This window comes from Bos taurus, chromosome 8 (assembly GCF_002263795.3).
Source record: "Bos taurus isolate L1 Dominette 01449 registration number 42190680 breed Hereford chromosome 8, ARS-UCD2.0, whole genome shotgun sequence".
NCBI lineage: Eukaryota > Metazoa > Chordata > Mammalia > Artiodactyla > Bovidae > Bos > Bos taurus.
Window position 1 is genome coordinate 76,877,605 of NC_037335.1, and position 18,213 is coordinate 76,895,817.

General features: G+C 37.6%; 1 protein-coding gene across 2 annotated transcripts in view; it reads right to left on the minus strand.

Annotated features, from left to right (window-relative positions):
* Positions 1-18,213, minus strand: part of UBQLN1 (ubiquilin 1) — a 57,616-nt gene that overhangs the window by 9,515 nt on the left and 29,888 nt on the right. For both annotated transcript variants that reach the window (XM_005210305.5, NM_174628.2), the window contains exons 2-6: positions 14,209-14,360; positions 12,674-12,789; positions 6,551-6,813; positions 5,787-5,945; positions 5,383-5,617 (exon numbers count right to left, since the gene is read on the minus strand). In XM_005210305.5, coding sequence (XP_005210362.1) covers positions 5,383-5,617; positions 5,787-5,945; positions 6,551-6,813; positions 12,674-12,789; positions 14,209-14,360 — 925 coding nt within the window. The remainder of the gene's footprint in view (positions 1-5,382; positions 5,618-5,786; positions 5,946-6,550; positions 6,814-12,673; positions 12,790-14,208; positions 14,361-18,213) is intronic.

Below are 18,213 nucleotides of genomic sequence, written 5' to 3' on the forward strand. Positions count from 1 at the left end.
CCGTTATACCTTATGCCCCAGGAATTACTGTAGCAAAAAAAAAAAATTCATACACAAAAATTTTTTTTGTGAAACGTGAAAACTGTATGAAATTCAAACTTCAAGTTTCATCATACTCTACACAGCTGTTGGGTGAACCACAAATCAGTAACTCGGTCATACCTTACGCCTCCATGAATCACTGTAGCATACTGCTATTTCTCTTCTCATTACCAGTGCATACTATTTATGTCAGAACAAGAAGAAAAGGGGGAGAACTGGGACTATGCGTGCCTGCTTTTAAGGCACAGTAGAAGATGAACTATTTTATCAAATGAGGTGGCAAAACGATATTACTATGCAATAATACTAAAATAATAAAATACACTTCAACATTGTTAGACAAAGCACTACCACAGCAAAGCAAGTCAGAAAAATACAATTACTGGGGTTTCCCTGGTGATCCAATGGTTAAGAGTCCCCTTACAATGCAGGGGACACTCGTTTGATCCTTGATCTTGGAAGACCCCACATGCTGCAGAGCAACTAAGCCCCTGCACCACAACTGCTGAGCCCACATGCCGCAACTACTGAAGATCACATACCCTAAAGCCCACACTCTGCAACGAGAAGCCACCGCACCACAACTAGAGAATAGCCCCCACTTGTCGCAACTAGAGGAAGCCTGAGTGCAGCAACAAAGACCCAGCACAGCCAAAAGTAACTAAGTTAAAAAATAAAATACAATTATCTCATCATAGCCAAATTTCTTCACAAAAATAAAAAATGAAAATAAAGCTGCAACCAAAGTTAGGTTCCTAAATGGTTTACTTGTTAGCCAAGCAAAGAAAGGAGCATATTAGTTATGATTAATTAGTATGGTTATTTAAATCTTGACTGTAGCACCCAGGGAAATGTGTGCTGGGAAAATAAACTTGTTTGAGGCTACTCGCCTTTCAAGGAGAACAATTTCTCAAAAGTGAGGGACACTGAGCTGTTAACTGATAATTTAAAAACACGAATTATTTTGAGTAGTATTCCTTGGTTCCTAACGAATAGATAAATGTTACTGATACTGCTCAGTTCTTTTGTGAGGCAACAATGTCAAGATGGAAGTAACTAAAATTAGCTTCTATAAATAGTCTGCATTAAATAACAACAAGCAAAACTATTTTCAAAGTTAAGAGAACATTCATTTGGTACAACCTGAAGTAGAATCTGCTAAGATGTGCTACATCTCATGATAATAAAAACACATGTAAAGAATTAAAAGGATTAGTTGGACAAAGACATACTGCTTATAAAAATATAAGGTATTTAGACGATAGCTGATCCACTGATTCATCAGCAGGTACTCTGGAAAATATTTTGAACTGTAACATTACTCAACTGATAAAAGTTATCAATAATAAATTTCATTTCACTCTTGTGAACTTAGCTATAGTCAATTTCATGAACTTTTGTCAGAAATATCCTGACTTGCCCAAGCACAGGACAGTTTGATGGCTTAAGAGTACTAGTTTTCTTTGTTTTTAAAAAGATACCATTTTTATTGCAATTTTTTTTTAAGCTCAGAGCTAAGACTGAAATTCTTCTGAACCACATAATCACCATTATCAAACACTAAATGACTTTGGAAATTATCTTTTGCTAGAACCTGGTAATGTTTCTCAATGAATTCCCTAAATTAGAAGACAAAACAACATTTACATGTCAAACCCATACTGTGAAGTGCATTCTGAAAAGTGAAACTGTTTGAATCACAAACAATGTCAAGCTGCTTTATACATTCTTGTGCTGTCAAGTTACAACAACCAACAAGATCTCTTTTCATAGATTTGCAGTAAACATAGTTTTGAGCTTATACTGTTGTTCCAGCAGCATTTTTTTGGACCTTAGTGCAAATACAAAGAAATATCCATACTTTAAAATTCATTTCACTGTTTAACTGAGGCACTATGACCTAATCTTCAACTGGAATTGATTAATCTGCAATGACATGTTAAAAAACCAAGAAGACTCTAACAGAATCCTACAAATGCTTTCCAACTAATGAATATGCTATAGTCATATTTTTGGAATCAATACATAATTGAAATGAAAAAAAGTAAAATCTCATTACTTATCAGTATTAATAGATGAACATTTACAAATGATTTGCAACTGATGAGAGGAAACACTGTGAATTAAGCAAAATGTTATCCCTAAAAAGAATTTCCTTCCTATCATTAGGGAATGTGTAAAACAATATAATCCATCACCGATTCAATGGACCTGAGTTTGAGCAAACCCCAGAAGTTGGTGAAGGACAGGGAAGCTTGGTGTGCTGCAGTCCATGGGGTTTCAAAGAGTCAGACGTGACTAGGTGACTAAACAACAAAAATAGTATTATACCCAATTATTATATTTTTGATTCCATCAATAAAAGAACTTGTGGAGACTGGTCTTCTAATATAATATTCTTTTTTTTTTTTTTTGGCCATGCCACATGGCTTGTTTTCTGACCAGGGATTAAACTCATGCCCTATGCAGTGAAAGCAAGGAGCTGTCATCACTGGGATCACCAGGGAATTCCCTTCCCTTCTATAAAATAGTCTTGATTTTGTTCTTTTGGCTCTTGGCCTGCAAAGCCTAAAGTATTATTATCCCTTTGCAAGAAAAATTTGCTGACCCTTGCAAACAATTTCCTCAGTTTCCAGAGTGAATGCTTACAGGGCAAAAGAAGAGTAAAGAATTTCACCTTTCGGGTATATGTGTGCTTAACTTCAAACAGTTGAGTAAAGGTCCTAATAGTATAAAAATATGCTAACAATGTTAGGCCATCACAGTACAATCATTATTCTGTTTCTTGTTTTGCTTTGATGGAAATATTAACATGAAATCTTAAATAGCGTATCAAGCCATTAAATAAAAAAGCTGAGTAAAAAGTTACAAGACCATTTTGTTTGTAAGACAAATTTGTTACTGTAGACACCATGCTACAATTAAAAATAACTTGTCTATCAGCTGGGAAACCTTATTAAACCTTTGTCTCTGCTCTTAGACCTCTAAAATGTGAATGAAGCATCTCTCTAAAAAGTTTATCAGTAAAAATCAAATAAGCATTTGATAAAATCAGAATAGGATAGTATTTTCCTTGTTTTAAACATGGTTTATTTGGATTTTTAGACTTAACTTTGGATATTTAGACATGACCTGTATGCAGGTCAAGAAGCAACAGTTAGAACTGGACAAAGGAGTACATTAAGGCTGTATACTGTCACCCTGCTTATTCAACTTATATGCAGAGTATATTATGCAAAATGCCAGGCTGGATGAAGCACAAGCTGGAATCAAGATTGCTGGGAGGAATATCAATAATCTCAGACACACAGATGACACCACCCTATGGCAGAAAACAAAGAAGAACTAAAAAGCCTCTTGATGAAAGTGAAAGAGGAGAGTGAAAAAGTTGGCTTAAAACTCAACATTCAGAAAACTAAGATCATGGCATCTGGTCCCAACACTTCATGGCAAATAGATGGGGAAACAATGGAAATAGTGACAGACTCTATTTTGGGGGGCTCCAAAATCACTGCAGAAGGTGACTGAAGCCATGAAATTAAAAGACACTTGATACTTGGAAGAAAAGCTATGACCAACCTAGACAGCATGTTAAAAAGCAGAGACATTACTTTGCCAACAAAGGTCCATCTAGTCAAAGCTATGGTTTTTCCAGCAGTCATGTACGGATATGAGAGCTGGCCTATAAAAAAAAGCTGAGTGTCAAAGAACTGATGCTTTTGAACTGTGGTGTTGGAGAAGACTCTTGAGTGCCTTGGACTGCAAGGAGATCCATCCAGTCAATCCTAAAGGAAATCAGCCCTGAATATTCATTGGAAAAACTGATGCCGAAGCTAAAACTCCAATATTTTGGGCACCTGATGCGTAGAACTGACTCACTGGAAAAGACCCTGATGCTGGGAAAGATTGAAGGCAGGAGAAGGGGACAACAGAGGATGAGATGGCTGGATGGCATCACCGACTTGATGGACATGACTTTGAGCAGGCTTCAGGAACTGGTGATGGACAGGGAAGCCTGGTGTGCTGCAGTCCATGGGGTCACAAAGAGTCAGACACAACTGAGTGACTGAACTGAGACTTATCACAGCAATTATTCTGCAATACAAATACTGTATCATTTCACTTTACACCTGATACCTGAAGCTAATATAATGTTTTATGTCAATAATACCTCAATTTTAAAAAATGGCATTAATTAAATTTTTACAAAACTACTTTGTATTCTAGGGCTACCTAGTGGGTCAGTTGGTAAAGAATCTGTCTACAATGCAGGGGACCCAGGTTTGATCCCTGGATCAGGAAGATGCCCTGGAGGAAGAAATGGCAACCCACTCCAGTATTCCCGCCTGGAGAATTCCATGAACAGAAGAGTCAAGCAAGTTACAGTTGATGGGATCACAAACAGTCACACACGACTGTGTGACTTTCACTTTCACTTTACATTTTATCAAAAAACCTCATTATACTCACTGTATTCTATAGAAGAATATATACTTCTGTGACCATTCTGATTACTGCCTCTCAGTAAAGAATTTTTTAAAATTCCTTATACAGAATCTCATCTTTCCAGTTTCACTGCCAAAACACAGTTATCTTTTAAAATATACCCAATCACTCTCACCTGAGGGAAGTGGCCTCATGCTTTCATTTCTTCTCATTTAAATGCTAAGCATTAAGACTAAAATAATCATTCTAGCTACTGATTTTGGACCTAATGCTCAGCATGTAAATATCTGAATAACTGAAAAGGATAGCCACTTATTGAATCTAGTCTACAAAAAAATGACTCAAAGTAAATTCCTAACCTGCTCACACATCAGAATCTCTAGCATTTTTACACACACATTATCTTAAACTCCACTGTGGCAGATTCTGATCCACAGGTCTGAGGTTAAGACTTAGAAAGCTGACTTTTAAAACAAAGCCAGCAGGTGCTCTGATGCAGCTAAGTTGAGCCCTGGTGTCAGGAGTGGATACCCACTGAGTCCTATAAAAGAACACAAAACTGGACTAAAGCCAAGGAAAATGTGCCCACTGATTGAGTTACAGCTAACTGTGCTGCCCCTACAGTTCACTTTCCCTAAGCTGTTGAAAGGAGAAGACAATCCACTTCTCCCAAGCCATCTTATGAGAAGACAAAACCACAAAACTGCCTCTGGAAATCTTTGGTAACCTCTTGAACTACAATGCACACAATACTAATCATTACATATTTAAAGCATCCTTAAGGGAAAAAAAAAAAGCATCTTACAACATGAAAAGGTAGTTCATAAAAGCTGTTCCTCGAATACACACAAAAGCACACAGGATAACAAGAGGCATCAGTTGTTACGAGCATACCTCCTACTCCAGGTCCCAAATTTGGCGCAGCAGAACTCTGCCCAGCAGTACCACCAGCAGCACTACCACTAGTGCCCCCCACTGAGCTGGTGGTGCCACTGGAAGCTGATGAACTCTGAGAAGCCTGTGGAGCCCACGGATTGGGTAATGGATCTCTATTTTCTGTACGGGAAGGCTGACTACCTTCACCTGACGATGTATTGCTCACTAACGAAGCAAACGGATTACCACCAAACTGTAATAAAAGACAAAAAATCATAAAGAATAAGTTTTGTCTTAAATAACAGATACAGAAATCTTTGTTAATGAAAACTGCATTTTTGTATACAAAAACAACACTCAATCATAAATGTATTTGTGTTAAAACAGGAGCCTTGCCCTGAAGCACAGAGCAGTGGTATTACCTGTTCTTGTGCAGCACTCAACATGGGTTCCTGAATATCTGTGTACATGCGCCGTAAAGCATTGTATCCCCCTGGGATGCTTTCCAGGTTGCTCAAGGCTCGGTCCTGGTTTCTCATCATTTCCTGCATCATTGCTGGATTCCTAGCAAGTTCCAATGTCTAAGAAAAAGATTTCCAGAGGGAGGAAAAAGATGCTGAGATTAACTGTCAGAGCTAATTTTCTAAGTTTTCTAATTAGAAATTAGCAATCTTCAATACTTAAATCAGAGAAGTACTGTGAATTGGGGAGAATGGATATATGTATATGTATGGCTGAGTCCTTTTGCTGTTCACCTAAAACCATCACAACACTGTAAATTGACTATACTCCAAAACAAAATGTTTTTGGTGTTAAAAAAAATAATAATATTAAAAAAAAAGAAATAATATTGTGAATAGTTCCTGCTGAAAATCACCTCAAAAAGCAAGCTAACATTCAAATAACATCAAGAGAGAAACACTGTGCTCTGCAGGAATGTCCATCTCTTGAACTGGACTCGTTGTTCCTTAGATCTGCAAAACAACTATTTATAAAAAAAAAAAAAACCTTTAAAATACAGCACAAAATTCAAAGTTCAGATAGTTCGAATTAGTGCTGTTATATTTTCCTGAATAAGGATTAGGGTTTATTTTTTTTAGCTTATGTATTTGGCAAGCTCTTTAAATACAGAAAATAGGAAAAAATAAGTATATAATTTCTTAACTAAATGAAACTATTCACATACTTGTCTCATAATATCTGGGTTATTTAGCATATGACTAATTTCTGGATTTCTCTGTATCAACTGTTGCATTTGTGGATTGGCCATAATTAACTGCCTCATCAGGTCAGGATTTGAAAGCATGCTCTGGACAAAGGGATTCTCCATGATCTGGACCATCATTTCAGGATTGGACATAAGTTGCCGCTGCATCTGGCTCTGTAGTTCAGAGAAGTTGGTAGTATTCAAACCCAAGCTACTCAGACCTGCAAGTCCTCCAAGGCCACCTAAGAAGATAAAGGGAAAAAACACAAATGAAATTTTATCATTAATATGACTGTGCTAAAATATGAAGATGAAGCAAAAATATTAACTGAATCAATAGCCTATTAACAGAAAACCATTCAGCTTAAAGCAAAAATAGATTTCCTATTACTTTTGTAAGTACATGTTTAATTTCTATAATTGAGACTAGTAATAACTGTGTTCACTATGATATTTAAATAATAAAACCAAATAAACATGTATTTCCTATGCACAGTATAATACAAAAACATTATTTGGTTGTTTGTTGCACCTGGTTCCAGACACAAAGCTCTTAAAACCCTTAGAATTTCCTGACAGAAGGGAATGTCTTTTGTTATCTGTAACAAGTCCCTTTAGATCATACCTCATTTATGTTAATGATATTATTTAGGATGGGGCCCCCAGATAGCCTCAGAATGTGGTGGTCGCTAGAAAGATCATGGGATTTTTTTGAGAGTTGGAACGTTCAGCCCATTCACCAACTTCCAGGGCTAGAAGAGGATCTAGAGATGGAATTCTGTGAAACTCTTGTGCAATGAGATTCACAAACTTCTGGGTTGGTGAACAAATTTACATTGTATGAGGTGACATGTTACAGAAGCTCTGTACTCTCCCCCAACACCCATACCTTGCCCTACGCTTCTCTCCCTCTTCCACTTACCTATTTCTGAGGTCTATCCTTTATAAAAAACTGGTAAATTTAAGTGCAGTGTTTTCCTGAATTCAGTGAGTCATCTGAGTAAATCATCAAACCAGATAAGGGGCTGTGGGAACCCCCAATTTACTGCCTGTCAGTCAGAAGTACAGGTAGCCTGAGACTGGACTGGTATCTGAAGTAGGGGCAGTCACAGGGGACCAAGTCCTTTAACCTGCAGGATCTAACACTAACTCCAGGGATTAGTGTCAGAATCGAACTACTGGATACCCACCCAGGCAGTGCTGGAGACCTGGCTGGTATCAGAAAGAAAAAAAATCCCAGAATATGCCCACTAAAATAAAAAATGAAAAATATACAGTAGAAGATACTTCTAATAATCTCTTTCCAGAAGACTAGTGACTAGTTTAACAAGTAGAATTCACTGATGACTGGCTGGAACAGAGCTGCTGCCCATCATGGAAACAGATGTTTCTCTAAAGGAATTAAATCATGGAGAAACCTAACAGACACAGGAGGGTGACTGTTTATTGTAAAACTTTGTATATAACCAAACAAATGCATTCATTTCTCACTTACTGAGTACTGTGCTATATGTTGGGAATAAGGTGACAAGAAAGACAAGCATACCCTCAGAACTCAATCTGGTAGGAAAGACAAAATAAATGCACAATAAATATTGCAACAGAGACTATCACAGAATATCATGATAATATATTAACAGTACCTTAATATATTCATAGATAATATATTAAAAGCAAAATGGCTACTTTTCCACAAAACGCCATTTAATGAATTTGGAAAATGAATAAGTTTGCAAGACGTAGGGAAAGCTAGGAGGATGATTTAATACTAGGCACAACAGACATTACCTACAAAAGCACAGATATAAATTTGAGAACTGATGCATTCTCAAACCACAAAAAATTCAGTATGACCAAAAGAGCAGACAACAGTGCTCACCAAACATCTCATGTGCAGTCTTCTTTTCTTTCGGCAGTTGGACAAACTGCCATGTGACTAGTTAAGGCCAAAAGACTGTAAGAAATGGTATGTGTCACTTCTGGCCCAAGTTTACAATATAAGGTTCAGCTTAAAACACTTTAGCTCTATCTTCTGCCTTATTCCAAATGGTGCAGCTACAAGATAGTATAATTCCATTAGTTTGAGTCCCTGAGGACTATGTAGATGGAGGCCTCACTGACCAGTGAAACACACAAAGCATGAGCAAACTACTACATTTAGAATGGATAAACAAGGTCCTAATGTACAGCAGAGGAAACTATATTAAATATCTTGTGGAAAATCATAATGCCAAAGGATTTTCTGAAAATGTATGTATGTGTATAACTGAGTCACTTTGCGGTACAGCAGATTGACACTGTAAAATCAACTATACTTCAGTAAAAAAAGAAGTCATGAAAAAAAGGCAACCCACTCCAGTATATTTTTGCCTGGAGAATCCCCATGGACAAAGGATTCTGGAGGGCTACAGTCCATGGGGTCACAAAGAGTCGGATATGACTGAGCAACTAAGCAGACACATTACCACAGGATAGCCTATCCTAACCAGTGTACTTGTGCAGAATGTTAAACGAAAATGGAGAGGCTACATCACAAAATCTTGATATATTTCAAATGCAAGACAGTCACTTAAGATATTTTTAATAACAGTGTGGAAATCACATAGAGTAATAAACATTTTAAAAGTTGAGGAGCTACATCAAGGAGTAGCAACAGAATACAATCATTACACGGGGTGGGAGAGAAAAGATTTTATGGACCAAGAGACTTGGCTGGAGAGAGGTAGTCTGAGACAAGATGATGAATTTATTTATTTGTTAAAAAGCCTCTTGATGAAAGTGAAAGTAGAGAATGAAAAAGTTGGCTTAAAGCTCAGCATTCAGAAAACGAAGATCATGGCATCTGGTCCCATCACTTCATGGGAAATAGATGGGGAAACAGTGTCAGACTTTGTTTTTCTGGGCTCCAAAATCACTACAGATGGTGACTGCAGTCATGAAATTAAAAGACGCTTACTCCTTGGAAGGAAAGTTATGACCAACCTAGATAGCATATTCAAAAGCAGAGACATTACTCTGCCAACAAAGGTTCGTCTAGTCAAGGCTATGGTTTTTCCAGTGGTCATGTATGGATGTGAGAGTTGGACTGTGAAGAAGGCTGAGTGCCGAAGAATTGATGCTTTTGAACTGTGGTGTTGGAGAAGACTCTTGAGAGTCCCTTGGACTGCAAGGAGATCCAACCAGTCCATTCTGAAGGAGATCAGCCCTGGGATTTCTTTGGAAGGAATGATGCTAAAGCTGAAACTCCAGTACTTTGGCCACCTCATGCAAAGAGTTGACTCCTCGGAAAAGACTCTGATGCTGGGAGGGATTGGGGGCAAGAGGAGAAGGGGACGACAGAAGGTGAGATGGCTGGATGGCATCACTGACTTGATGGACGTGAGTCTGAGTGAACTCCGGGAGTTGGTAATGGACAGGGAGGCCTGGTGTGCTGCGATTCATGGGGTCGCAAAGAGTCAGACACGACTGAGCGACTGATCTGATCTTGCTTTCTAAGAAGGAACATACAGGCTAAAGTACTTAAGAGTAACATCAGGTAGTATCAAAGAAAGCCGAATACAAGGCATGGAGTTCAGAATTGATGTGGGTTTAGGTAAAGATTCGAGAGTCAACAATTTACAGTTAGGATAACATCACTGGGGAAAACAGAATAAAAGAACAGAAGAAAGAGAAGGCAGAACTTGGCAGAACAATACTTATAAAAAGAACAGGAAGAAGAGACCCACAAATGAGAGAGAAAAAAATTGGTCAGAAAATTAACCAGGGAAAAAGCATATCAGGAATTAAAGAAAAAAAATTTCAAGGAAAGACTGGTAAGCATTAGAAGACAGCAATTTAGAGTTTAAAACACTTTCTTTCAATCTAAGTGTCTAAAAATCTAAAAAAGTGTCCATTAAATTTGGCAAGCTAAGAAGTCAATGGTGACTTTATCAAGGGAACTGATGGGGGCAAGAAATAGAGCACAACAAACAAGTGAAAGAGAAATACAGACAGAAAACAGAATATATCTTTTCGAAAAATAGCTGAGAAAGAAAAAGAAAGGTGGTAGTGGGATTCTGTTGCTTTTAAACATGCTGCAGATGCTGCTGCTAATTCGCTTCAGTTATGTCCAACTCTGTGTGACCCCAGAGACGGCAGCCCACCAGGCTCCCCCATCCCTGAGATTCTCCAGGCAAGAACACTGGAATGGGTTGCCATTTCCTTCTCCAGTGCATGAAAGTGAAAAGTGAAAAGTGAAGTCGCTCAGTCGTGTCTGACTCTTTGCGACCCCATGGACTGCAGCCTACCAGGCTTCTCCGTCCATGGGATTTTCCAGGCAAGAATACTGGAGTGGGGTGCCATTGCCTTCTTCGTTTAAACATGGGACAGATCTTAATGAAAACACACAGCAAAAAAAAAAAAGCCAAATATACAGGGTAAACAGAAGAACTAATGGAGAAAAGTAACTATGATAGGAGGGGATGGGAATGAAATAAGCAGCAAAGGGACAAATTAATTAAAAGTTTCTGTGGGCTTTAATTTCTTTGCCTATAAAATGAGAGAAGAGGGACTTCCCTAGTGGTCCAGTGGTTAAAACTCCATGCTTCCAATGCAGGGGCCCCAGGTTCACTCCCTGGTCAGGCAACTAGATCCCACATGACCCAACTAACAGTTAACATGCCACATCTAAGACCCAGCACAGCCAAATAAATAATATTAAAAAAAAAAAAAATTGAGGGAAGAGATTTACCTCAATAACACACTAAATAATTTCATCCTAATCTTTCTAGATTGTTCATGTTAATCAATTTTCCATCTAAAACTCATCTGCCTCAACCAAAAGAGAAACATTTAGCCCAAGATGTGTTTAAATCAAACATTAAAGAGAGAGAGAGAGAATGTGAATCAATGCCATGCCCTAAATGTTGTTTCCAACGTAACTGGCACAGTAGAGCTATCAATAAATTACTAAAAAACTTCTCCTGGAAGTGAAAGAAAATATGAGCCTCGATACACGAAAACTGTATAAGGATTCATTACACAACTTATCATGTCATTATTCACATTTTGCTGTCAGGTTTTTGTTCCAACCTTGTGTATATTATAAACTCACATGTATTACTGTAAAATTTTTAACAATGCATCGTGAAATTCTGAGTGAAGAATTAATAGGTGAATTTTATGCAGATACTTTCTCTGAATGTCTAAGTGATATATATGCTACCGTCTCAGAAGATGACAGTTCTTTAGAATACAGTTCTGATTCAGATGATATGAGTATTAGACCAACAAAAAGAAAACTGTAGTGACTGATTCTGATACAGAAAGTGAAAATAAAACTCACGGTGCTGGAAGACTTCACAGGTGTGTCAGGTGTTAACTACTCAATGCAATAAACTGCAAAGTATTAGTAAAATAACAGAACTAATTTTTGGCTACCCAAAATAAAAATTGCTGGTCACAGGTGTTAGTTTCTGCCAAAAGTTCCCCAGTCAATAATGAATTAAAATGTCATTTCATTGTATTATACTTGTCATACAACTTAGGAATGGAAAGAAGCACTAAGCCATTTATCTATCTAGTTCAACTTCTGTTAGCTTCAGATCACTCTATTCCCCAACTAAACCTTCCTAAGAACCTCATTGTAAAAACTAATATAAGAAAAGTAGTTTTGGCTGATGCAGAAGATCCTTAACTACCGGGCTTGCATCAGGCCTTTCTGTGTGAGTTTAGAACAGTTAGAAAATCACTAATGCAATCTGATCCTTTCATTTTACAAAGGAGAAAATCGTGTTCAAGGGGTTAGCTTATGATCAACAACTAGCTAATCTTTTCCAGAGTCAATTATGTGGTGGTCAAATCAGGTACACATACAGTACATCTCTTTCATTAAAAAGAAATGTGCCACTTACTGATCACTTATTATATATAAATGTAACCTAAGCAAGCACATCTGTATCCCCAAATATCCCCTTAATAATTACAATTACAGAAATAAGCTAAAGAAGTTTTTGTCATTGCTAATATGACTTAATGTTTAACTGTCATCTTATTTAAAACTATCCTGGGAAAAAGGAAATTTGTTTATTTTTATCCTTATGAAAAATGACTAAAGATACTTACCTAAACCAAAAGGGCTGCTAGTGGCAGAACCAGATGTGGAGTTACTACTAGGAGCTGATGATGTGGTAGCACTGGTTCCACTGGCATTTGTTTGTTGAGCTGAATGATCCTGAGGCCTAGGAAAAATAATTTACACCATAATATAAACATTGGAGCAAATTATTTTCAAAAGGAGCTGTAAAATTCCAACAGGTACAAATAAAGATTTTAAACCAACTCAAATTATCGTAAAGTATATATGCTGAGAAAATTAAGCACAAGGAACATGCATATAAACAAATATAGTAAAATCCCATGAAATCCAAACAATACTTCAATTACCCCTCAAGTACTGCTGCTGCTGCTGCTGCTGCTGCTAAGTCACTTCAGTCGTGTCCGACTCTGTGTGACCCCATAGACGGCAGCCCACCAGGCTCCGCCGTCCCTGGGATTCTCCAGGCAAGAACACTGGAGTGGGTTGCCATTTCCTTCTCCAATGCATGAAAGTAAAAAATGAAAGTGAAGTCGCTCAGTTGTGTCCAACTCCTAGCGACCCCATGGACTGCAGCCTACCAGGCTCCTCCGCCCATGGGATTCTCCAGGCAAGAGTACTGGAGTGGGTTGCCATTGCCTTCTTCACCTCAAGTACACTTGTCGTAAATATTTCATAAAAAGCATTCATAAACGTAAAAAATGTCATAAACATTTCAATCATATTGATTGTGTAAGAGAGGGAGACAGATCACCTCACAAAAAAGAATTAATGACTGATGACAATCACAAAGCCTGACTGTATAAGCAATTTTTAATCTATCTCCTAAGTTCTTAAGGACTGGGGAGCAGTTTTACTCAGAACTAAAAATGCTGCAAGTAAAAAAAGAGACTTGACCAAAGAAGACTGCAAAATCAATACAAATAATAACTCATTATTACTTAATATCAAGCAAAAATAAGGAGAGGTTATTAGAAAACCTTTCCGTCTGACACCAGTTAAGAGCTCTGAATCTCACTTAATCTGAATGATGATAAAATGCCATATCCAAGTAAGAATATGTCTAAGGAAGCTCTAAGGAGCTCTTTCACTAAGTAGAAAATAATTCTAAATGAAAAGAAAATATACCAATTTAATGGGTGATATTTTTTTCTTATTGGTACACAAAAGTATCTCTTAAGAACTGAATAGTGCCTTAGATTTAATGAAATATGGTTACTAATTTGTGGTTTGCAAAGAAGATGAATCACACCTCTAATCTCTGTCCAAAATTCTGAGACCAAAAAACACAGCTCAGAACATTAATTTGGTTGTTCTGTAATTCAAGTAATATAATAATAATGATGATGAACATGCTAAAATATCAAATGTGTAAGTATCAGCATTACCGAATCATACTGGCTTTTTAAAAAACATCTGGTTATCAACAGCAGCAAATAAATGAATTTTAATCTATTTACACATTAATGACAGCAAATCATTTAAAGCCAAGACTGATTATTTTTAAAAGGGAATTATAAACATTTATTCATGGTTTACAGCTAAAATGTTTCTAAAAACTTACCTGTTTTGTGTTTTGATGACAAGGTGAACAGTAAGTCCATCGTGAATTCCATGCTGACTCAAAGTATCTTGATCTTTTAAAATTTTTCCCGCAAATATCAACACAAGTTGGTCAGTATGTGATTTGAAACGTTTAGAGATTTCTTCCTTGAACTAAGTAAGAATAAAATAAATATGTATTACAGATGTTTACATAGCATTATCTAGTCTAGTTTCTAGAAGAAGTACTTCAAAAAGCCCCCAATTACTGATACTACAATAACTCAAACAGTATGAAGACATATCCTTTCTGTGTCCGTATCTTGATCTTAGTGGGAAATGAGTATTACCATTTCACTCATGTCTAATGCAAACGTTTTATTACAGATGCATATATCCTATATTCAAAGCATAATAATCCACTTCTTTGTCATAGCCTTATTCAATTTTACATCAATGGTACTAAATGTTGTTCAAGCTACACATAGCTCTTATCAAGTTTACAATATTCCTTTCCTCAGATTTCGATGTCAAATTCTGCTCCTTTCTACTTCAATATAGAGAAAGCCAACCTCTTATTATTGACTTAGACAAAGTTTTCGTAAAAAGAAGCCAAGAAAGGCTTCCCGGGGAGGAGAATAAAATGCAGAAACATACAACAGAAGAGTGTGTCATACTACTGGACTACCCAAAAAGTTCATTTGAGTTTTTCCATAATATCTTGCAGAAAAGCCAGAACAAACTTTCTGGCCAAACCAAGATAAGAAAAGTTTACTTATTCTATGCTAGATAAGTTTCTCACACTTTCACCAAAATCACCTATATACTTAGGTTTTACTCCACTGTTGAAGTCAGAAAATCTCAGGGTGGGTAAAGAAATTCAAAGAATCCCATCATACCACAATGCCCTACACAAATGGATCTCAATAGACAATAACATTATCATCAAGGCAATGTTTTGGAAATATAAGGGGTATTTCTGGTTGTCACAATAAGTGGAAAGACACATTAAATAATATCTAACATTTTCTTCCAGGGGTAGGAGGGGAGATGTAGAGGAATATAAACATAAAGCAAGATATATCATACGTCAATCATTGTCAGAGGTGAACCAAAATTCATCACATTCTATCTTTGTGTATAAATGAAAATTTCCATAACCAAGTTACAACACTCAATCTAACTTTTATTTAAAAATCATAAATATAAAGTGAAATTATACTGCAGTAAATATTTCAGACCTGTACCATCTGAACTTTCCTTCCTTTGAAAATATATGATATATAACCCTTTTATATTGAATGGTTTGCCATGGAAACGAACAGAGATCATTCTGTCGTTTTTGAGACTACATCCAAGTACTGCATTTCGGACTCTTCGTTTCCAAGGCAAACCATTCAATATAACAGTAATCCAAGTCTATGCCCCAACCAGTAATGCTGAAGAAGCTGAAGTTGAACGGTTCTATGAATACCTACAAGACCTTTTAGAACTAACATTCAAAAAAGATGTCTTTTTCATTATAGGGGACTGGAATGCAAAAGTAGGAAGTCAAGAAACACCTGGAGTTACAGGCAAATTTGGCCTTGGAATACGGAATGAAGCAGGGCAAAGACTAACAGAGTTTTGCCAAGAAAACGCACTGGTCATAACAAACGCCCTCTTCCAACAACACAAGAGAAGACTCTATACATGGACATCACCAGATGGTCAACACTGAAATAGGATGGATTGTATTCTTTGCAGCCAAAGATGGAGAAGCTCTATACAGTCAGCAAAAACAAGACCAGGAGCTGACTGTGGCCCAGATCATGAACTCCTTATTGCCAAATTCAGACTTAAATTGAGGAAAGTAGGGAAAACCACTAGATCATTCAGGTATGACCTAAATCAAATCCCTTATGATTATACAGTGGAAGTGAGAAATAGATTTAAGGGACTACATCTGATAGACAGAGTGCCTGATGAAGTATGGAATGAGGTTCGTGACATTATACAGCAAACAGGGATCAAGACCATCCCCATGGAAAAGAAATGCAAAAAAGCAAAATGGCTGTCTGGGGAGGCCTTACAAATAGCTGTGAAAAGAAGAGAAGGGAAAAGCAAAGGAGAAAAGAAAAGATATAAACATCTGAATGCAGAGTTCCAAAGAATAGCAAGAAAAGACAAGAAAGCCTTCTTCAGCGATCAATGCAAAGAAACAGAGGAAAACAACAGAATGGGAAAGACTAGAGATCTCTTCAAGAAAATCAGAGATACCACAGGAACACTTCATGCAAAGATGGGCTCGATAAAGGACAGAAATGGTATGGACCTAACAGAAGCAGAAGATATTAAGAAGAGGTGGCAAAAATACAAAGAAGAACTGTACAAAAAAGATCTTCATGACCCAGATAATCACGATGGTATGATCACTGACCTAGAGCCAGACATCCAGGAATGTGAAGTCAAGTGGGCCTTAGAAAGCATCACTACAAACAAAGCTAGTGGAGGTGATAGAATTCCAGTTGAGCTATTCCAAATCCTGAAAGATGATGCTGTGAAAGTGCTGCACTCAACATGACAGCAAATTTGGAAAACTCAGCAGCGGAAACAGGACTGGAAAAGGTCAGTTTTCATTCAAATCCCCAAGAAAGGCAATGTCAAAGAATGCTCAAACAACCACACAATTGCACTCATCTCACACGCTAATAAAGTAATGCTCAAAATTCTCCAAGCCAGGCTTCAGCAATATGTGAACCATGAACTTCTTGATGTTCAAGCTGGTTTTAGAAAAGGCAGAGGAACCAGAGATCAAATTGCCAGTATCCGCTGGATCATGGAAAAAGCAAGAGAGTTCCAGAAAAACATCTATTTCTACTTTATTGACTATGCCAAAGGCTTTGACTGTATGGATCACAATAAACTGTGGAAAATTCTGAAAGAGATGGGAATACCATACCACCTGACCTGCCTCTTGAGAAATTTGTATGCAGGTCAGGAAGCAACAGTTAGAAATGGACATGGAACAACAGACTGGTTCCAAATAGGAAAAGGAGTACGTCAAGGCTGTATACTGTCACCCTGTTTATTTAACTTACATGCAGAGTACATCATGAGAAACGCTGGACTGGAAGAAACACAAGCTGGAATCAAGCTTGCCGGGAAAAATATCAATAACCTCAGATATGCAGATGACACCACCTTTATCGCAGAAAGTGAAGAGGAACTAAAAAGCCTCTTGATGAAAGTGAAAGTGGAGAGTGAAAAAGTTGGCTTAAAGCTCAAAATTTAGAAAACGAAGATCATGGCATCCGGTCTCATCACTTCATGGGAAATAGATGGGGAAACAGTGTCAGACTTTATTTTTCTGGGCTCCAAAATCACTGCAGATGGTGACTGCAGTCATGAAATTAAAAGATGCTTACTCCTTGGAAGGAAAGTTATGACCAACCTAGACAGCATATTCAAGAGCAGACACATTAACTTTGCCAACAAAGGTTCGTCTAGTCAAGGCTATGGTTTTTCCAGTGGTCATGTTATAGATGTGAAAGTTGGACTGTGAAGAAGGCTGAGTGCCAAAGAATTGATGCTTTTGAACTGTGGTGTTGGAGAAGACTCTTGAGAGTCCCTTGGACTGCAAGGAGATCCAACCTGTCCATTCTGAAGGAGATCAGCCCTGGGATTTCTTTGGAAGGAATGATGCTAAAGCTGAAACTCCAGTACTTTGGCCACCTCATGCAGAGTTGACTCACTGGAAAAGACTCTGATGCTGGGAGGGATTGGGGGCAAGAGAAGAAGGGGACGACAGAGGATGAGATGGCTGGATGGCATCACTGACTTGATGGACGTGAGTCTGAGTGAACTCCGGGAGTTGGTGATGGACAGGGAGGCCTGGCGTGCTGCGATTCATGGGGTGGCAAAGAGTCGGACACAACTGAGCGACTGATCTGATCTGATCTGAACCCTTTTATATAAGATAAGCAATTTTAAAATAGGAAAATCTTTGCTAAAGCACCAGTAGCACAATATTTTATATAAAAAGATT